This window comes from Brachycentrus maculatus, unplaced genomic scaffold (genome assembly GCF_059751285.1).
Source record: "Brachycentrus maculatus isolate JH-2025_06_01 unplaced genomic scaffold, ASM5975128v1 h1tg000053l, whole genome shotgun sequence".
Classification (NCBI taxonomy): Eukaryota; Metazoa; Arthropoda; class Insecta; order Trichoptera; family Brachycentridae; genus Brachycentrus; species Brachycentrus maculatus.
Window position 1 is genome coordinate 203,144 of NW_028280807.1, and position 23,606 is coordinate 226,749.

The 23,606-nt window shown below is 33.9% G+C and overlaps 1 protein-coding gene across 3 annotated transcripts; it reads right to left on the minus strand.

Moving 5' to 3' along the window:
• Nucleotides 1-7,130: 7,130 nt before the first annotated feature.
• Nucleotides 7,131-19,513, minus strand: LOC148311992 (uncharacterized). Of its 3 annotated transcripts, none has more exons than XM_088277973.1 (9): nt 19,174-19,513; nt 18,370-18,494; nt 16,904-17,013; nt 13,431-13,563; nt 12,517-12,668; nt 11,647-11,790; nt 9,858-10,051; nt 8,422-8,559; nt 7,131-7,698 (listed from the first exon to the last, which is right to left on the minus strand). In XM_088277973.1, exons 1-8 carry the CDS (start codon nt 19,385-19,387, stop codon nt 8,426-8,428), a joined length of 1,206 nt encoding a protein of 401 aa, XP_088134099.1. In that variant the 5' UTR covers nt 19,388-19,513; the 3' UTR covers nt 7,131-7,698; nt 8,422-8,425. The 3 variants fall into 3 exon arrangements, with proteins under 3 accessions (XP_088134099.1, XP_088134098.1, XP_088134100.1); XM_088277972.1 differs by having other exon boundaries at nt 11,647-11,802; XM_088277974.1 differs by lacking the exon at nt 11,647-11,790.
• Nucleotides 19,514-23,606: the final 4,093 nt, after the last annotated feature.

Sequence of the window (23,606 nt, forward strand, 5' to 3'; positions counted from 1 at the left end):
TTTTTCAAGTGTTTTATTTTTTATGTTACAATTATAAAAAAAGCAATTAAAATATAGCGAATAATGTTTTTATAAGGGATGACTTTTATAGTCTAGTTTAGTTGAATAATAAATATTTTGCTACCAACATGCATATAAAATACACACATGCAGTAAGTTATAGGGACCTACTCACTGATGGCAACCGGCAAAATATTAAAATTGGTAGTTTAAAAAACTGTAATTGCGAGTACAATTTAAACAGATGTGTTAAGAGGAAAGATGAATAATATGCTGGGTAGAAAAAAGGACAATGTCGCTAAAAAGAAGAGTATTGAAGAAGGACGATAGAGGTAGCATAAGAAATTGTTTTCAACAAAGGAAATAAAATGTCCATATAAAGAAGTTCAAAGACTGACATAAATCAAAGAGGAATGAAATTTGATGCATGGACAAAAGCGCAATATAGTTATTTGGTTTTTTATTCTATTTGCACCCAGATTAGGGCACTTTAAGGATGACATTGGAAGGAAAATTTGTTGTAGAACCCTTGCCAAACTTTTCCCACCACCTGTATATACCGTATATCTTGTACAAAATTCACCACAGGCAATTCCATAGATAAAGTATGTCAGACTATAAAATGGTTGATTTCTTTAGAAACCCTGACGAGTTACCAACATAAATAAATAATATTGTTTATTTTAGGGCTGTAAGGTAGGTACCTACTATCATTAGCAAGAAATATCAATAGGTAGGTACTGTAATTGAATAAATTAATATTCTTGTATAGGAATACAGGGTTGCCGCTTATATTTAGTAGTGTCAAAATCTAATTACAGATTGTGTATGGTTCGAAAGTGTTGTCATGTATTGACAATTTGTTTTTTTAGTCTATTGTCTCAATAAACTTTCATACAAATTTTAGGTAAAAAGCGGAAGCTAACAAAACTTGGTTTATACAAATTAGCATTGTGGTGTGGGAAATTTGTAAACAGAACCTGTATATACATAATTGTATATACAAGATTGCTTATGGTTACACATCCAATATAAACCTAACTGTCGATTCTTAGAATTTTATATCAAAGGGACAAGTGGATTATAAAAAAAAACAAATATTTCCACAGTGCAAATGAATTATATCTACTGTTAGGCCAAATATATTCTTGACAAATATCACTAATTATATTTTAATCAAATACTGATTTGTATTTCTTTTATAAATCAGTGATAAATATTTTAACTTACGATAAACTTACAACATTTTGAGTGTGTCCAAATACTTGTTCACAAAATCTGGATTATCTCCAATTACAGGAGTTATTTTCATATTATTTTTGACATCTCATCAAAGATGAAGAAGAATATGGAAGTCTGGGCATTTACGGGGCTGACGACTGTCATAGGCTGGTTTAAGTGATCACTTTACACACGTGTAACATTCACCAATTCTACCCATTATTGACAACCACACTACTCAAACTCTTGGAAGGTTTATATATATGTATATGAACCAATTTGAAACATTATTCTTGAATCACTAGAACTTCACTAGAGACGTCTATTGGTGAGATGTCTCTAGTGACGTTCTAGTGATTCAAGAACAAGGTTTCTAAATTGGTTCATATATACAGAACTTCCAAGAATTTGAGTAGTGTGGTTGTCAATAATGGGTAGAATTGGTGAATGTTACACGTGTGTAAAGTGATCACTTAAACCAGCCTATGACGGTCGTCAGCCCCGTAAATGCCCAGACTTCCAAATTCTTCTTCATCTTTGATGAGATGTCAAAAATAATACGATAAACTTTATGAAAAAAAAAAATTTTACATGGAATTTTTTTTCATAATTTCCTGTATTTTACTTACAAATTTCAATTTTGCGGGCTAAAAAAACCAGCAAAATTTTATTAGATGATAAATTATTTAAATATAACCATAAGAAACCATTGTAAGATGTAGCTATTTTACACATAAACCTGATTTTGGATGCACAAATCAAGTAATTGCTCGAATTTTGCCAAGTTTGGGCGGAAAGTATCCCCATATAGATATGTTAAGATAGAAAATAAGATAACTTACCATTATGTGCTTGATTTGAAGAGACACATAACAATATCACTATTTAAATTGAGTATGTGTCGTAAATCATGCTGCTATAAAAATTCTTGAGTGTGGAGCATAGTAATTAAATTACATACTTAAATTCATACTTTTTTTTCATCCACAATCACCCATCTTCTCACAAGTAAGCATTCATATTAAAAACATGGAGAATACATTATGTGAAATTCATAATGTATATTTTTCTTCTAACCCTTATCCGCACCCAATGGTGCATAAGGCACTGCATTGTGTAGAAGCAGTGATTGTTATCCTGATTGTTAAATGCCCGAAGGAAAGGTGATCTTTATTATATGGCATATTAATTAAATGGCAACACTTGATAATCAACCTGTGAAAAGTTTAACAAGAGTCACCATGGAAAAATTGCACCAAACTTTTTTATTTGCGATAGCTTTTTTCTGGGTTATTAAACCGTTTATTTTTCACTAGCTGTGGCTCAATCTGGTTAAATGGAAAAAAATAAAAAGCACACATTTCAAGTATGTTTCATTTCACAATGCTAGCGAACCAATCAAAGGAAATTTTAAAAATCTATTCGAAACAACAATGCAATCGAAAACAAATAAAAATGCTGCAACAGCTGTGTCAAGAAGTAAGCTGTCCACCTTGAGCAATGTTTAGTATTGCGTGTGTTGCTGTTACGCTCAACAGATGGCGCTGCCATTGCGGTCAGAGAAGCTATTTAAAAACATGTTTTACCTGGTTATATAAAAATATGTGCATGTGTGACTTTTTTTAAGCAGTTGGTGAATAGCTTTAGGAGATATAAAATTTTGAACAAACGAACATGATTTAAAAAAAATTATATAGATTTATAACATGGTATAATTCTTCTATATATCTTCACTGTCATAAGAATGAAATGATAAATTATTATTTTTAATTAGCCTAGCATATTCCGGAAAAAAATTATTAAATTAATTATATGATTATTTATACTGTATTTTTTTCAGTCTTTTTATTTTAACAAATCTAGATTTTTTTGATCTTTTAATTTTATTAAAGCGTTTATACGATTTTAAATATTAATGTGTAAATTTTATTCTAAACACTTACCTTGATTTTTTAATTTTATATCCAAACCGCACCTTTCTCTCATCTAATTTAATTTATTTGGATATCGGAAAGGAATATCCATTTTGATTAAAAATTTTGAAATATAAAATAAACATTTAAAAGATGAAACCATAGAGTATTATCACAATATTATTATTTTAGGGTAAATTTGAAAAATAAAAATAGTTTTTGTTTTTTTTTTAATATTAATTTTATTTCTGAACAAACTTTTACATATTAATTATTTAAGTTACAGTATTATTTATTTATAAAAGCAGTGGTGTGGTCGAGCCAATAATATCTTATCAAAAGAATACATTTGTTCGGATTAGCCTTTTTATTTGCCGACTTTTATAAACTTTACAGCGTTAAACCTCAAACTGATGTAGACTTCAAGAAAAATGTTAATATTAAAAGAATATTATTACTATAAAGCGTGAAATAATATCACTTTAAAAAAATATATACGCAAATCATCACAAATACCATTTTAACAAAAAAAAAGTTTAGTTAGTTTCATCGTGATTCAAAAATGTTAGTTACAATTTTGATGATTTTTACAGTCACCATCACGGAAATAAAAAAAAGTCTTCGATTACATGAACATCGAATCCTGTCGTAATTTTAAAGATTTTTTAAGATTTAATCTGGCGACATTTTCCACTTAATTATATTATTTTTTGTGAGCAAAAAACCTAACGTGAATTTTACACTTATTTTTAAATTATTTCTACTTTTTTTTCTTGTCCCTATTAAACTACAGAAGCTCATTAAAAATTGAACATTTATTTTTCTTATTGCTGGTAGGTAATGTGATTTTTCAAAAATATCAACTTGAAAATATTTTTGTTTTTAGTATCGTTACTTATCGAAAGAGATTTATATTAATACAAACAGATGAGAGATAAAAGTTTTACCACACTGTTGGGACACATACTTAAATACTTAATTTACACAATTTTATTTTATGTATAAACCTCGAGTTATTCATTTTAAAATTAAAACGTACAATTTGCTTAAGATCAATTAACGACAAGGAAAAAAACCGATGACTCGGTTAATTATTTCACTGAGCATATATTATATTATAAATGTCGATTTTTTTATTTTAATTGAGATTGTTTAATTTTTTTATAATCATATTAAGCTTTGTACTTCATACAAATTACATATATGAATTTAGAATTTGCTGTGTTAAATTTTCATCAACAGCCTCTTACGAAACCCCGGCACAACCAATAGTGTTTCCGTGATTGATGGTTTGAAGCGTTTCAGTCAATATTTTATATACTTTCACATATAATTCTGATTTTATATCCCATACCTCAAGGAAATTGCTATTAAATCTATTTAAAAGTCGAATACAATAGAATTCAGTAGCAGGCACACCAAATACAAAAATAAATAAACCAAATTATTACAATTTTACTTCGTAAATACCACTATTTAAAAATAATCTAATGTGACACTCGTTTCGATGCGTTCAAAATCATTACTAAGCACCTAATGAAACACGTGTCACAATAGATTTAGTGGTATGTACATATTTTAAAGGCTCTATTTAAACAAATAAAAATGGAAAGATATTTCCACAAAGTGACTACAGAATCAATTAATGAAAGTACATTGCAACTCGGGTTTGCGTTGTATCCATATTTTATAACGCCGGCAATATTTAAAGAAAAAAATTGATTCTTTTTTTTATTTTTATTGATATGGCGTTTTATTTGTAGAACTCCATTTTAATTTATGAATTAATTTTTAAATCAAACACAGATTTCATTACTAGGCGAAACAATCGTAACAATATTAATTTTGATGTGTTTTTAATAAAATACAACTTAGAAGACTCAAAAAACCTGTGTTTGATTTAAAAATCAATTCATAAATTACAATTGATTATATTATTTATTGATTCGGCATTAACTTTGTGGAATGACATGATTATTTTATTAAAATTAAACACTCGAATAAACCACTTTATCGAGTTTTAATTTGTACCAGAAGATGAAAACATCTGTTGTTTTCGAAACTAGTCGTAAATAAAAATAAAACTCGATAAAGTGCTTTATTCAAGTGTTTAATTTTAATAAAACAATTGATTCTCACCAAAAGATGTTCTGCCATAGATAGAATATATAAAGCAAATGAGATGAGGAAAATGCAAACATTAACGGGCATCAATCACGGAACCATTGACAATCGTGTTGATCATTTCAATATCTTATTAACATATACCAACGAGTTTTCATACGTATGTCTCATAGGTAAACCATTGCAGGTCCACATTTATGGTATTTAAATTCTTTGGTGACTTACAATAGTACGCCTTTGAGGCTCAGTATCATCAGACGATATAGTTATTATGTAAAAAAAAAAAAAAAAAAGATTGCTTACAATAAACTTTTACAAGATACTTATGCCAAATCCATGTGAATAAATTTAACGCACTTCGGACGGAAAATGTATTTCTACCTTCTGCGCCGGCCACATTTCAAAGTCAGAAAAGAAGGTTTCATATTTAATGTTTTTATATGAATATTATGTACCAATGTCTTAAAAATTATAAAATTGGATCTGGCAGATTTTGAAAGTAGGCGATACAATTGTCAAATCCCGTCGCCAGCGGTACGCAGGCGTAAAAAACACCCGTCCGAAATGTGTTGACAGGGAAAAGCTTAAATCCTTTCCATGAGATATTACACAGAAAAATACAAATATTCGATTAGATTCATAAAAAAGAAAGACATATGTATATCGCTCACTCCTTTCAAGAACGTCATAAATCAAAAATCGTTAATTTTCAGTTGTGCATGTTTTCGAAATGCTCAGAAAATGTACTTTATCCCAGCAAAAGAGGCATATTTTTAATTTAATACTTACCCGCTACAGGGCAGAAAATGTTGTTTTTGCATTTTTAAGAAAAGGTATTGTTTAATTATTTTGTTGAATATATTGAATATTTTTCAAATGGAGAAAAAACCTTCAGGTTTTACCTAAAAAGATCTGTTGCACAGTAAAAACTTCAATAAGTGGCTTGATGTTTATTTTTAATACATTGTATTATATTTTTAAACATTAAAAACGTTCTCCTGAAAAATCAAGTTTTTTGATTTATGACGTTCTTGAAAGGAGTGAGCGATATGTAGTACTGTATCCTCTACAGTACGTACATTGTATGTACCGTATTTAGCGCATTTGGCTATAGCTGGGTTCGATTCCCATAGTGACCAAAATAAATGAGTTTTTTATTATAATATTTGTTTGATACCACCCTGAAGTGATGGACTGGTCAATGAACAACGGTTAAGTTAACGTCACATCGATCCGACGTGGTATCTAACGGATAAGCTGAGAAATAAATGTAGTCCTACCATGATATAAGAGACCCGGACGTGAGAGAAACCGCTTTGTGTCCTGAATCAGAATTTCAAAAAAATAAAATGTTAAAAAAAAATATTTTTGCTTAAATTTATTAACTTAAATTACTGATTAAAAACGTATTTTACTATTTATTATTGCTTAAAACGGTAGATACAACTATGAAAAAATATGTTTGCAATGTGACAGACCTATTCTAAATATTACCAGGAATATAAAGCCGAAAGCAGAAGAGCGTTGAGCCTTATAAACACTTTAAAAAAGCGTGTTTTCTCCAGTTATTTTTCTAAATTGGCGATATGATGGCTAGAAAGTATTGAGTTTTCTACTAAGTGAATAAAAAAAACTGTAAAAAGGTTTATTTAAATAATTATTACAGCGTCTCAAAGTTAACTTTTTTTTCAAATCTAAAAAACAAAATTTTTAACTTTTTTTCAGACCATTTTTAAAAAATTTATAGCTAAAATATCCTTCATTGGTTTTTTGCTTCTGTCGAAAATTACGAGGTGAATCATTCCTGCCGATTGAAGACAGCAGCGACAAGACGCCCATGAAATAGGCTTAGAAATCTGTTATATATATATATTTTTTATTTTATAAAATGACTTTTTTTGTATTCATTTAAAACCATACCTCAAAATTCAACAACTACATTTCTCTTCTTCTTCTTTCTCTTCTAAAAAAATCATAAAAAGTGTTATTTTACAACATTCTAATTCAGGACACCCCTTAAAAGAGAGCATAGATCTTATATCTCTCATAGAGACAGAAAGATGTCCCAGGTCTTTGCATTTTGGATGTTTAAAAAGAAAACGATTCAACGAGGATTATTAGAGCAGCCCTCACAAAATTTGTCCACATGCATTTGGCTAATAACTCATAAGTGGTCGCCACATCTATCGGTGGTCGTGTAAAATTATTGCGGTTTTGTCGAAATGTCAAGCTGATCTTGCAGACAGCCACGAGTGAGTGTCTTTTTATAATATATGCGACTTGTAGCTGTCGTGAAAGGGTCATACGAGAATGGATGGGAGTGTATATTATACTCACCCGTATAAGGTTTGTCCTTGTTGAGCTTACGTGTACGTAGCATGCGGAGACTCGGTCGTGCCGCTTGTTTCTTTAGTCCGAAGGGTGTTGTTTCTTCCGGATGCTTTTAGGAAACGAGGAAAAAAAATTAAATATAAAATTAAGAATAAAATCTGCTATCGAATTAGAAAAAAATTGGTTCTGAAAAAATTATGCAGATTACAGATGTTATGCAGATTGGGAGGACGGTATCTTTAAACAATTGTATCTCCTAATGTATTGACTTCTTAATCCCGCATTCATAATTTATTTCAATAGGTCCCTTTAGAAACAATATGTATACGGTTTCACTGTAATTGTTCAAAAAATAATGATGCTTACAAAACTTGCAAAGAATTTAATTTCCTAGAAGTTAGAATCCTTGATTTGACTGCAGTTAATTTTGGTTAATGTCCGCCTCCGTAGTGTAATGGCCAGCACGCTCGACTACCATTCTGGAGGTCCCGGGTTCGATTCCCGGGGGGGTAAAATAAATAAAAGTGATTTTTTCACTGTAATATTTATTCCATATTACCCTGGACTGGTACCTGAAGCGGAGGGCTGATCATCTTTCCTTCATGTGTTAACGATCAAGATAACACTGCGTTTATATGATGCAGTGCCCTATGCATCATTGGGGTTTGAAATGAATGAATGAAGAAATTTTGGTTTAAAATAAAAAAATAACAAATTTGGGATCATTCAACTAAATTTGGCAGAAAGCAAACATCACGGCTGCCCAACATTTGCGACTGGACCATGATGAGAGGGAAGATGCCAAGGTGGACTAGAACAAGAATAAACTCACCCGACTACTTGTTGGGGCGCGAGTACGGGCTGGAGCGGTAGCGCACGTCGCGGGAGGCCGAGGGCGGGCGGCGCATGGACTCACCGCGCGACGACGACATCCCCTTGTACGAGCGGTGGTGGCTGGAGGAAGTGCTTCCTGCAATACAACCCGTCAACTGTCACATCACACACGCTTAGATGGCAGGCGAGTCACATGTGACTGAAGCCAAACGGACTCTGTAGCGCGGCAGTTGAATAGCCAATTTATTTTTATTTTTTTTAGATGGGAATTGCATTTATTATTAGCCTTGCTTATTATGTACAAGGTTTATACATCATTTACTGGATTTTTGTTTCTTTTAACTAATTCAATATGTTTTATTTGAATCTGGTTGAAGAGCCAATACAGCGGGACCTCTTTTTCTGAACGCACACTCACCCCTCACTCATTTCTTAAAAGGTAAATAATAAAATGAAGAAATATTTGACGCTGCAGCGGTAGAAAGTATTCCCCATTCAAGCGCGGTGTCTGCCTTAACTACACGCCTAGAATGGGCTGACCAAGCGAATATTCCTGTCCCAGAGATGATGCTTTCACGTAAATCGAGAGACAAAGCTTTTTACTTGTCATTAAGGCTGAGGTCTCAAGCTTTCAAATCAAAATCCGTTCAGCCGCGGTCCAAGCCGATTTTATTAATGAATATTTTTTAGATGTATAGAAAAAATATTTTTATATGTTTCTAACTCATTACCTTTCAATAACTCTTTTCTTTTCAAAACCATATAATTATTTCGAAGAAAAACTATTTTTTTTAATGCAAAAACGGTGTTTTAAGAAAATGATCAAACCTAAAATTTCCTGAATTTAGAGAAAACAAAGTTGCGACTTAACAAAGACCAACTAAAATATTTGATTTCTTTGAAAAAGTTCAATGAATACATTTAACCTTTCCGGGAGTAAAAAAATTGATGTCCGACTTTCTCTGGGAAGTGGGTTCTTTTTACATGAAAAAATTTTTTTTCTTCATTAAATCGATGCATTGTGAAGATAGAATTTATATTAAAATAATAAAAAAAAACCTATTTTTCAATATGACAAAATTACACACAAATACCCACAGATGTCATTGCTATACATGTTATATCATACTAACTGACAGACGGACTTCGACGTTCATCAACGTCGATACTCCTTTAAGGAAAATTCGCAGCGACGTTCATATACATCAATACTCCCGGACAGGTTAAAATTTCACAATATATTTCTTTTATTTGATTAAAATACCCCACTGATTCTCTGTACTGTAATCCGAACGCACCACTAATTCGGATTATAGAGGTCTTACTATAGCATTAAAGCCAGACGGTGTCTGTAGCGCGGCTGTTGAAGAGCCAATGCCAGCAATCACCAGTCTATAGAATAGTTATAGTCAGGATAGAATATCGAGTTCTCACCGCCGTATTCGTGGTCGTGGCGCTGGTAGTGGTAGGGGCCTATGGAGGGGGCGGGGGGCACGGAGTCGCGGTGGCGGCCGTAGGGCGCGTGGTACGGCGGGGAGGGGTGCATGTGCTGCGGCGGGGGGGCCTCCTCGTAGTAGTAGGGGTCCTCCTCGCGCCCGCCCGGGGACCCGTCGTAGCCCTCCTCGAATCTGGAAGACAAAACGGACCGTTGAGTAAATTATTCCGTTATTTAACTTGCGGCCCTTGGATCTGTCAAAAGTTATTTTTGAATGGAATTTTACAATTCAAAATACTCAGTAAATAAATCAGTGATCTCCAAACTCAATAAGGATAAGAGCTATTTTCAGAAATTGAACTCGTCTGATGAGCTACCTATACAAATTCCCTCTTTATAGTTTTTATCATCAGCCCGTATCGTACCATCCATAATATTTTTATATCAGTTTAAATAAATTTATTTTACCTCCGCCTCCGTAGTGTAATGGTCAGCACGCTCGGCTACCGTTCTGGAGGTCCCGGGTTCGATTCCCAGGGGGGGGTCAAATAATTATAAGTTTTTTTTTTTTTACTGACATATTTATTCAATATTATCCTGGACTGGTACCTGAAGCGGAGGGCTGATCACCTTTCCTTGTATGTTAACAATCAAGATAACTCTGCGTTTATATGACGCAGTGCCCTATGCACCATTGGGGTGCGGATAAGGGTTTTATAATATTATATTATTAAATGAATTAGAATATAAGATTAACAATAAAACATAAAATGCGTACTATAAATATTTATTTATAAACAAAATAATTATTAAAAATAGGTGTGATTCAAAATAGACATAAAAATAAAATTGATGAATTTAGAATAATTAATCCATTAGTGTGTAAGTTTGTAAGCTGACCGATAAAACTTCTTCATTTGGCGTAATTTTGTTTGCAAATTTTTCTCCATGGGCACCAATAACGCCATATAATATTCCCTATCAACGGTTCTTCCTTACTCACGGTAATCGTTGGATGAATTACCGTGGGCATCCCAAAACCTTACCGGCTGACGTTTGCATTTTCCGTCGCTATGGGTGGTTTTTGTCGCTTACCACTCGGCTGACTTTCAACACGACTGGAGTGTAGAGATAAATTCATCTTTCATTCATCGTCACGTCTCGCATGAAAAATCCTTTTCATTGCGCTGAAACATCTCCAAAGATTGCTCTGAATCGTCCCCATGTTGTTATTTACAATCGACTGTCAGCAGATGCGTTACTGGCTTCTAACGGATTTTTCTCATGGACAATTGTTGACGCAAAATGGCAAACACACTGCCTTCTGATATCTTCAAGGTGCCATCTATCCCACAAAACTGGACTTAAGTCATCCTAATTCAACACGTTAAGGACGGGAAAGGTATTTCTACTCATTCGGTCGATTGATGTTTATTTTTACCTTCTGCGCCGGCCTCGTTTCAAAGTCAGAAATGGAGGAATTACATATTTGATGTTTTTATACGAATATAATGTACCAATCTTTTTGTCAAGGTCTTAATTATATTTACATAATTATCAATTGCCGTCGCCAGCGGTCCGCAGGCGCAAAAAACACCAGTCCAAAAGTGTGTGTGCGTTTATATTTGTTTGTTTGTCTGTATTGACTCATCATTGAGTCAATTTGATTTTGCACAGACCTTGAGACACAGTCTGTTCCCGGCCCGTTTGAACATTTGGCTGAGACATTGCATTGCGCGTTTTGGGCATTTGGTTTTCGCCAATCTCGTAAATGTTGCCGGCACTCACCCGTACGTCTCCTCCATGGCGACCCGCGCCTTGTCCAGGATGGACATGATCTTGGTCTTGGCGGGCATGACGCGCGACGCGGACATGTTGCGGCCGCTACCGCCCCCGCGCCCGCCCGCTCCTCCGCGGTGAGGGATGTGCGCTCTGTGAACAAAGCTTCAAGGACTCGGATAAATGCCTTCTATTGTTTCGCTCGGTCACACTGCGACGTGTGCGCCATACACGCATCCTAAATTCAACCTTTTCGTGTACCTATCTGCAAATAGATAGGTAATACAGGAATACCGTAAATGAACGCGCAAATAGGGACATGAATAAGTCCTGGTTCAACACTAATTTATTCTCTTAAAATACGGAAAAAAAAACATTTTTAACCCTTTTTGCATTCATAAACCAAAAATACCACCGAATATAAAAATTACCATTCACAGTGGTGACTGCAGCGATTCTAATTGTAAAAACTTATGTTTTGTTTTATGTCTTAAAAAGGAAATAAAATACCTAGGTGTAATAATAGATCAACACTTACTCACAGTCACATTAGTGAACTAGTAAAACGAAAAGAAAACCAAATATGTATATATTTATTAGAATTCGAAACATACTGAATATCGACAACCTAAAAAGAGTTTACTTTGCCTTTGACACTCACTACTATAGTATGGCATTTTTGGATGGGGAGGAACTTAATTAACCAGATAACAATAATTAAAATCATTTTGAAGAAAAAAAAAAGATATCCAACAAATATATTATTTACAAAATCGAACCCGGGACCTTCAGTATGGTAGCCGAGCGTCCTGATTATTACACTACAGAGGCGAACATCTATGTAGGAATTCGGTTATGATGTAATTGCACTCTATCTACCTGGGGGCTGGCGGGTTGAAGACCCGCGGGGCCATGGGGGGCTTGGGGGGCATCGGCATGGGCATGGCCCCCGGCATGTTGGGGTCCAGCATCTCCCGCAGCTGCTCCTGGCGGATCATGTCGTTGCTGTCCGGGATCAGGTACTTGCGCACCTGCAACGGGACATAACACTTTTAAAAAAAACACATATTGGAATCTAATTCCTACTCGTAAGTGCTGCTTTACTCGAGACAAATATAGACCCATTTGTTTTTATTGAATAACCCGAGCGGTGTGCGGACAGTCTTGTTTCCACTTGTGGGTGACAATATCCTGCACTGACGAATTTCCTCGCCAAAATTCAACTGTCATACAATTCGGACGGTGCATACTTTTAGAGGCTTGTCTGCAGGTAGAATAGGGAAGGTAAATGTGGAAAATGAATCACAAACACCCGGACCAATTGAATATAAACTTCTTCTTCTTCTTTTTGTAGATCCTAGGGATCTGTTTGTGCCTCCGCATGTCGTTCTTGGGATGTCGACTCCCAGCTGTCTTTCCATCTTTTCGGAGGTCTGCCTGGGGGTCTGCGTCCTTCAGGGTTGCCTTGGAGGTCTGTCTTCTGACATTCTGTTTATATGTTCCTTCCAGTATCACCTTTGTTGTCGTCCCCACCTCACGATATCCTCCGTCTTACACATGCTTCGAATGTCAGTATTTCTTACTTGGTCTCGCAATGTGTTTCCGGTTATGGATCGGAGAGTCTTCATCTCGGAGGTTCAAATTAAATATAAACCTTTTCAGAATTTAATTTAATTTATTTTGCAACTGGCAGGATCGAACCTGTGATGCCAGTTTTGCAGTGAGTGAGTTATTGGATGAAATTTCACATTGCCAGGAGTTGTTATGGTTGTAACGCAACGCATCTCACTCACCTCAGCGAGGGCGAAGGCGATGCGGGCGTGCGCCTCCGCCGGGGGCCCGAGCGCGCTGATCTCCACGTGCAGATCGTCCGAAAGATGTGCGTACTTGGGGTCCAGGGCCTGCCGAAGCTCCTCTTCTTTCTGCCTGTTCAAAACCAAAACAATCTCATTAATTTTGACAGAGTATAATAATAACTGTGTAATTTTTTTCCACATGAATTTTATTTGACCAGCAACCGGGACATCATCAGACTGATGTGACGCTAGAAAAAATTCTTTGTTATAAACACTTCTTCTTTATGAGCCCTCTGACCTCCACAGCTGGATATAGGCCTCTTCCCCTTCTTTCCATTCACTCCGGTTGGTTGCTACTTGCAGCCAGTTTCTACCCCCCACAGCGACAATATCGTCAGACCATCTCTTTTGGGGTCTTCCGACACCTCTTTTGCTCTCTCAAGGTCTCCATCGTAGAATTGTTATATGCAAAAATTGTTATAAACACAAATATAATTTATTATCATTAATTGATTCAGCAGTCACACTGCGATATAATCTATCCATTTTTTATTTAAGTATTACTTGGTAGATACCACTACATATTTCTTAAAATCTATTGTGACACATTATTGTGACACATTCATTGTTTTGATGCATTCCGCATCATTTTCAAGCACCAATAATGAAGTTAAGTTTAAATTGTAGAGTTGTGTCCTCGGGACGTTGAAGAATGATGATGGGAGTTTTATTTTTTATCAGTGGGAACGTAGACAATAGGGGGAAGGTTTTAGTCATTGTCATATTGTTAATTAAAAAATAAAATAATGAATAACCTCAACCAGAAAAGGCACACTGTGCAAAACATAATATGAATCGAAAAAATTTGCACAACCCTGAAGGAATCACTAACATATTTTAAATTTTATATAATATTAATACAAAAGTTATTGTTTATTTATTTAATTTTAATTCCTTTTCTAAAAATTTCTACTTACAATCTTAAAATTAAAAAAGGAGTTCTGTCCAATAAAAAGACTGAGCTATTGTGCTTAGAAAGGGACATAAACTTGTTATTTATGTTTGTTGGTAAAACAATTTATTTATATTATAGTTTAAAAAAGTGTTTTTTCTTTCTTAGATTAATTAAAATACTGTCTGAAATATATCTGATACTTTTATAATTCATGATGTCAGATCCGGTATTTTTCGCTAGAGTACCAAAAGCTGATATATCAGATTTTGGTGATAGTCAAAGGGTAAATAAATTTGGTATGAATCACCAATTTCTGCATTTCAAATCTTCGCGGTCGATTTGAATGGATTTATAATCCATTTCAACATATTATATCATGTATAACGTAAGCATATGACAAAAATGCATCAAAAGCGAGTCACCATGCGGGTAATATTGTTTTAGCCGTTGCGATGTGTGCACAACCGGGAAACTAAATATTATTTAAGGCCACATATTTATTCAATTGTTGAATTTAATATATTACAAGGTAATATTGCTATTTTTCCATTATGTACACGTTTTTTCATTATTTCTTACAGACAATCATATTTTGTAATAGGTTATCACAATACAGTAAAACCTCGATATAACGGACATCTATTTAACAGATGTCGGACGGGTGTTTTTTTTACGCCTGCGGACCGCTGGCGATGAGATTTGATAATTCGCTCACTCCTTTCAAGAATGTCATAAATCAAAAAACTTGATTTTTCAGGAGAATGTTTTTAAAGTTTAAAAATATAATACAATGTATTAAAAAAAATATATCAAGCCACTTATTGAACTTTTTACTGTGCAACAGATCTTTTTAGGGAAAATCTTAAGGTTTTTTCTCCATTTGAAAAATATTTAGCAGATTTTAAAAAAAATAATAAACAATACCTTTGCTTCAAAATGCAAAACAACACTTTCTGCCGTGTAGCGGGTAAATATTACATTTTCTGGGCAAACCGAAAACATGCACAGTTGAAAATTGAGGATTTATGACGTTCTTGAAATGAGTGAGCGAATTGCGTACATATAGTTTAGACCTTAACAAAGAGATTGGTACATAAAATTCATAAAAAACATTAAATAATTCCTTCTTTTTCGACTTTAAAATAAGGCCGGTGCAGGAGGTAAAAATACCCTTCCCGTGCTTAAGCATCAATCGACCGACGGGTAGAAATACCTTTCCCGTCCTAAGTATGTTAACAAACTTCAGATGTAACGGACAAAAATCCGGTCAAATGTAAAAAAAAAAAAAAAATCCTGTTAATATTAATCATTCTTCATTTCAACAATATTATACGATGTTTCATTATTTTAGAGAGTTGGTTATAATAAAAAAAAAAAACTTCAAAATAGCAATAACAACTTGATTCCTTTTTCAAAACAGGATTACCGAAAGCAAGCAATATCAAACATCAATTCATGACGAGTGTCCGAAGACAGTAAATAGAATTTCGTTTGTGTTTTGTACTGTTTATTTAATTCTAAATAAAATATAGATTTTTTCGAAAAAAGTTTTATGGTGGGGACTGACTGGAGTCATTTCGTCGTAACGTGTTACGTTACGATGCGAGCATTCGTAAAGTCCGTACAGCGAGCCGAGTACTCAAAGAAGACCAGCATCACCCCCGCCATATGCATTTAAATATCCATAATGACGGGAGCTCAACAAGCTACTCTCCGGCATTACCATTACTCTGTGAGGCTTCCTGTCCAACATCTTGTCCATGCTCCAGCCCAAAAGGACCAAGAAGAAAGCGCAACAATACGGCGGCTCCACTTTCCCCCCTTCAGACTCAGCGGATTGACGACATTTTTCATTAATACATTTTATTTTTACCTCTCATTATCATTTTCATATCATAATCCATATCTGTATAAGCGCCCTTGAGGTATTTTTTTACGAAAATTTCAATTCAAACCCTTATCCGCACCCCAATGGTGCATAGGGCACTGCATTATACAAACACAGTGTTATCCTGATCGTCAACACACGAAGGAAAGGTGATCAGCCCTCCGCTTCAGGTACCAGTCCAGGGTAATATTGATGAAATATTAGAGTGAAAAAATCACTTATATTTATTTGACCCCCCCTGGGAATCGAACCCGGGACCTCCAGAACGGTAGCCGAGCGCGCTGACCATTACACTACGGAGGCGGCATGACGAACCATTACGAAAATGGCACTGTATAAATCATCCAAGATTATTATTATTATAATTATTACTCCATCCGATGTTCGGATGCTCGCCACGAATGTTACGTTACGACAAAATGCTCCGGTCAGTCCCCACCATTAAACCTATTTTGATATAGCGGACTTTCGTCTTTAACGGACACCCTCTTCTCCCTCCGATTAGTCTATTATATCGAGGTTTTACTGTACTTAAAAGTCAATCCAGAGAATTTCGGTAAAATTAATCCAGAGAACCCACATATGGAAGAATGTGTCAATTATATATACACCGTCCTCCCAACTCACCTGTCCTTCATGGACCGTCTCCCCAGGACGGCCATCTTGCACATGGTCTCCTCCTGAAGCCTCTTCATGGAGTTGCCCTTGGGCCCCAAGAGCTTACCCACAAAATTGAACTGCGGACAAGCATACACATTAGAGATATGACCAAAAGGTGACTGTTTTTTAAAATTATTACCATAATTTTTTATTATGTGATGGGAACTTGCATCCGTTATGTCGCAGCGACCATATCCAGGTCTATTGTGACCTCCCTCTGTATTATAGCTCACTCTCGATACATATTTGAGTCATGTAGCTCACGACCTGTCTTGGTGGTAGGAGCTTCACCGTCTCGGAGTCAAGTAGTGGCCCTCCAAGGATGTGATTTTGTTTGCGAGCGAGTGCGTCACAGTTATAGAGAATGTAGATTGGTGTTTTGTTAACCTCCATACAAAATCTGCAGACTGGAGAGTCATGTAGTCCAATTTTTGACATATGCTTCCTCACTCTGCAGTGTCCTGTCAAGGTCCTGGTTAGGATCCTTGAGGCGACTGTTACTTTTATGGTTATTTGATTGGGATGGGATTCTTAACACATGGTTTGCGGGAAACGCTTAAAAGCGTCTCTTACATACGGTTGTTAGAGAGCGGGAGACGCATATAAGCGTTCTATTTGCTTACTTTTGGCAGAGCGCGAGAGATGCCAAGAGACATTGTACAGATGGGAATTGGGTTTGCGGTTACTTGTGATTAGTATACCGAGGGTCGGGCGGCAGACTGACTATAATTATTGTACATACTGAAGTCCTGATACAAGTGTGAGACGTTTTATATCATTTTAGGAATCGTGCTCTTAAGGGATGGAAAATTGGATGAAGATATTGAGAGAAGAGTGAATGCAGGGAATATAAAAAATGGTGCTTTGGATTGCAAATAAAAATATGGCGATGGAAGCCAAACTGGCGGTTTACAACAGAGTGCTGGTACCGACACTGATGTATAAAAAAAGAATGAGGAACTGGCAAAGGAAGGATGGAAACAGAGTAAACGATGTTGAAATGCGATCCCTCAGACGAAGAAAATCGTTCTAAAAAAACTCATATAACAGAATAAAAAATTTAAAAGATATTAGAAAGGAATGCAAGGCTGAACTAGGGATAATTGAAAAGATTAAGTAACGTTCTTTAAGGTGGTATGGATATGTGGAGCGAATGGATAACGAGAGAATGACTAGGAAAGTATATTTGGCAAATGTGAGCATGAAGAGATCAGAACGAGGGTGGCCGAAAAAGACTTGGCATGACCAGGTCAATCAGAAACTAAAATCGGGTGGTGTCAAAAGTCTACATAATTGGAGGGCATGCAAGACTAGATGTATGGATGTGAGGCAAGCTGGGAGTGTATGTTAGGACAGAAGAGTGCGGCGTTCCATCCTCTCTGCCTGCACCAGCGGGGAAACGGCGTGAAGGTAGAGAAGAAGAGAATGATTACCTTGGGATGTTCCCGTACTGGAACGAGAACCTTGACAGACACCTTGATCGGTTTTTCCCTGTAAATGTCCACGTAGCGGTTTTCCTTTGGAGGGATCCTACCCAGAGATTGCACCCGAGAGACCTCTGGAAACAAAAATATAAATCACATCAATATATTGAAATATCTTGCATCTGAATGTCAAACTTCAAGAAAAAAATTAGTAATTGCATTTTTTTTAGTGTGTGAAGTTTGTTAAATTCTCAATTCTCATTATTCTCAATAAAAATAACGCAAATTTTTGACATATACAGGCATCTTTTTCATAAAAAGTAAATAAATTTCATCAAACAGTTCTAAACCCAGGAAAATTGTACGTCGGTCGTCAAAGTTTAACAAAAAATTGGTATTTGCAATTAGATGTTTTTCAAATGGGCAGAATGTTAAATTCGCAATGAAAATGTCCCAAATTAATAAACGTTCATCATAAAAAAAAAACAAGCGTAACAGTTTTTTTTACTATAAAATTTATGCAGACCGGCCGCATGGATAAACCCAGCAGAAACCAACAGACTAGAAATTCAACGAATATCCCGAGACAAAACAGTTCTAATTATAGAAGTTATCGCTTTCACAGTAAATAATCCTTTGCATTGTGATTGGCACAAACAACTCGAGGAATGCCATCGGCATAATAAATACGTAAAAGTTGTATAATCGTATGTACATGTAATTAAAGAACGCACGATGAAAATTTGTAAACAGCGACGGGCCTACTTTGAACAGGATTTAATTGGGTTTATAAGTAAATGTAATGGAGCTTACCTTGTTCAATTAATTTAATGGAGATAGGGAATTTCTGCTGATCGATACTGAGCTTTTCTCCGAGCAGCTCCCGCATATATTCGCCGGCTTTATCCGATATGGTATTATTTTCATCTGTAATGTCGCCATCTTGCTCCCCTTCGCCGGTATGATCCTGGGGGTTTCTCTTGAAGTCGCTGCCTCCGTAGCCATTTTTATCGTATTTTTCAGTCATTATACTGATAAAATAACTCTACGTTTGTAAAAAGTCTTGTCAATTGATTGCAGAAGACGGTTTTCAACTTTAACCAAAAGACGGACCGGTCCGCACACTAAACGCCAAAATTCTAGAGCGTGAAGGGCCCTGCGGATCGCTGCGATTGGTAGCCTTGTTGTTGGTATCTGCCGTTTGACAATAGACAATTGTAAAGAAAATTTATTTTGGCTTTAATTCAAAGGTACCTACTTCAGTACTAGTACAATATTATTTTCTACAAATGCTGTGTTGCCCAGTAGTTGAAGATTTCACTTTTTATTTACTAACTAATATTTACTTATTTATATTTATTTTAAACATTTGACTAATTTTTCAACAAGAATGACTTCGAGATATATTAATATAAAGCATGCCGACTTTAATTTCTCAATATTTGTTTACAAAAACAACATAATACTGAGTAATACTGATAAAGTACGAATAATTCTGAGTAAATACGATAACACAATATATTTTGCTAGTTGACAGAGTTCTACTGGGCTTGAAACTTTTATTTTTAGACTACTTTATTATTTTGAGCCAAACAAAAAAACAAAATTTTTGAATATGAGATTTTTTCTTTTTCTTCAGTTTATTAAGAACCACTTACCCTTTGATTATCTACTTTTTGTAAGAATTTTTTTATATTGTATTGTGGTTTTTAAAAAATCACTACAACCTACATATATTTGTATTTTTTTTCATTTGTAATGTTTTTTCTTGGCCTCGCTTGCGATTCGGATCATATTTTTTTCATGGAAACGGTCGAACAATAAGTTTAATTTGAATTTTGTAGATCCTTCCTGGCCAATAAAGGAAAACTTTGGGTTAACTATTACTTAAATTGCGTTCACATCTTATTTTGACCTGTTGATTTAAATTATTTATCTTTCCAAATGTACATCTTTGTAAGCACACACATTTATTATTTCTTCTTTTTATTACTTTTTTATCGTGAAAGTTATTAAGGTATATTGAAGATGAAGAAAAAAATGTGGGAGGGAAATATGCGAGTCTTTGGACAACTGTTGGGATTGCGTCCTGTCACCGGCTGGTCTAGTGATCACTTTATACAGGACCAATTTAGGTACATTAAATATATATTCTCTTTAGTAAAACGTTCTTCTTTTTGCGTTAGTCAGATAGTAATCAATGTCAAATTGTTCTATTGGGTAAAGAAAAAAAGATGAAAAAACAAATGAAGGGAAATTGGTTCTCTAATGAAAATGTTGTTTTATATTTTTAAATCCCCTTTCAATACATAATATAAATCTATGAAATAGTCGTAAAATATTTTACATATTTAAAAATATTCTTCTTCTTCTAACCCTTATCTGCACCCAATGGTGCATAAGGCTCTGCGTCGTATTGACGCAGTGTTATCTTGATCCTTATTTACATAAAGGCAAGGTGATCACTGCGCTTCAGGCACCAGTCCAGGGTAATATGAAATAAATATAAGGGTGTAAAATCACTAGTATTTATATGCACCCCCCCCCCCTTTGGGAATCAAACCTGGGACCTCCAGCACGGGAGCTAAACACGCTTAAATACCATTAAATATAAATATCCCTATTAACAAAAGAAAAAAAGACGAAAAGCATTTTAAAGATTTATTTAATTTACAAATAGGATTTACATTTTGTCACGTTGAGAAATAGGTTCATAATACAATCTTATATTATCCTAACGTATAATACATTCCAAGCCTTCGTTCAATATCTTGCGCACAATTTTCTTTTCAAAATACTTGTACATTTTTATTAATATACAATTCTCGTGCAAGTACATTATGTGCTAAAAAGGTGCATAAAACGGTATTAACATTAAAATATTTATTTACTCTTCCAAATTACAATAGATCCTTAACTGTACAAAATAGGGTACATTATTTATGAATTGTAATTGTGAAATTATAATGGCATATCAGGGGAAATATTACAAAAGGTTAGTCTATGTGGAATTATATGTTATGAACCAGAGCTAAGAATTTTAGAAACTGGGGATGAAAATGTACGTAAGAATTCTATTAACAAAGCAGAGCTATGTTGGCACGAGTCTTGCGAACCACAGCTATGATCCCAAAACAGATTAAAATAAAATGTATTTTTTTAGTTAGAAAAAACAAAAATCCACTTAATGATCTATAAACCTTGTATATAATAAGCAAGGTTAAATAATAAATGCAACTCCTATCTAAAAAAATCCCTAGCTATGTTTGCAAAAATCATGAGAACCTCGATTACGTTGGGAAGAATTTTGCAAATCTTAGCTATGTTGGCAAGAATGGTGAGAACCTCAGTTATGTTAGCAAGAACGTTGAGAATACCAGCTATGTTGGAAAAAATTTGCAAACAGCTATGTTGATGAGAATGTTACTAACACGAGCCATGTTGGCAAAAATCGTGAGAACCGTACATTAAATAGTAAGAATCTTAAGAATCCCAGCTATATAGACAAGACTTTTGCAAACTGCAGCTATGTTGACGAAAATGTTACGATTACAAGATATGTTGGCAAGAATGGTGAGTACCGTAAATAGCTATTTTACTGACATTTCTTGGTGGAACTACATTTTATAGAATAAAATAATAACTATGTAATTTTTTCCACATGAATTTTATTTGACCACGAAACCCGGTTGCTGGTCAAATAAAATTCATGTGGAAAAACTTACAAGGTTGTTATTTTATTTTCTAAATAGCCATATTAGCAAGAATCTTAAGAATCCCAGCTGCGTTGGCAAGAATTTTGCAAACTGCAGCTATATTGACAAGAATGTCATAAACACGAGATGTGTTCACAAGAATTCGCGAATTGAATAGGCCCATAATTTGATTTACTCTGGTCTACGAATGGGAAGGTATAATAGCGATGATTTTTGTTGTATAAATAAGCCTATTTTAAAAATGTTGAAATGTAATTAAATAAAAATATTAAAAAATATTTTTTTATATTACGTGAAAATGTCATTATGATAAGTTACTTTTTTATAATATATATATTGGCATCATATTTTACAAGCGTAAACCTATAATACATTATAATCCTTACATTCAAAGGGAAACTACAGCTGGTAGGTTATGCGTGTGAGGTTGTGGTTTAATATTGCAAAATAGGTGATATGTTAATTAAATTAATTATGATATATGATAAAATATTATATATCATAATATTAATTATGATATATTACCATGAAAAAATATTTTTTGGTAATGTATCCAAAATAAAACAGTATTATTGGATCGAACATATGTTTAATGAGCGTCACATTATATATCATTGTATGTATTAAAATTAAAGTGAAATTCGATCCGATTATTTTGTATTATTTTGGATACATTACCGGAAAAAAGGAATTCTACTGACTAACTGCATTTACAATAAATATGAAAAAATATATATTTAAAAAATACAAGACGTTGTGTTTATTTTATGTGAAAACTTATAAAATCAATTTTCAACTAAAATAATGATAAAAAGGCAAATATATAAATATAACCAGGACTGATAACTATTTTTTTATAAAAATTAACTAGAACAATGTCTATCAAATAGTTTTTCCTGCGTACCACTTTACGAAAGATCTCAAACTCGCGAACCTACCCCTTATGTATGTTTTCTTTTTACAGTTATTTTTTAATGTTTAAAATTGGGCATTGTAGGGTTGACACACTTTAAAAAATGATAATTTTTTACTACGTCACAGTATTGTATGAAAAGATTTCGAGATTTACATAAATAAATACACAAATGAGTAAATAAATAATTTGGAATAACCACTCAATCATCAGGTCAAATGTAGAGTACATTTAATGTAGTCTTCATTTGCCCTGATGACGGGATAGTTATGATGAAGTGATTTTAAGTGCTATTACACAAAGTGAATGATGAATGATAAGGATGGTGTTAAATAAATAATTTTTATATATTTATAAATATACACACACACACATATATATATATATATATATATATATATATATATATATATATATATATATATATATATATATATATATATATATATATATATATATATATATATATATATATATATATATATATATATATATATATTTATATATATATATATATATATATATATATAAATATATATATATATATATATATATATATATATATATATATATATATATATATATATATATATATATATATATATATATATATATAT

Excerpts from the sequence above, each read along its gene's own strand:
- LOC148311992 (XM_088277972.1), bottom strand. The coding sequence starts at position 19,387 with ATGACTGAAAAATACGATAAAAATGGCTACGGAGGCAGCGACTTCAAG. Across the intron at positions 18,495-19,173 it reads CATTAAATTAATTGAACAAG|AGGTCTCTCGGGTGCAATCT; the intron begins GTAAGCTCCATT and ends TTTTGTTTCCAG. Across the intron at positions 11,803-12,516 it reads TTCAACCCGCCAGCCCCCAG|CTTTGTTCACAGAGCGCACA; the intron begins GTAGATAGAGTG and ends GAGTCCTTGAAG.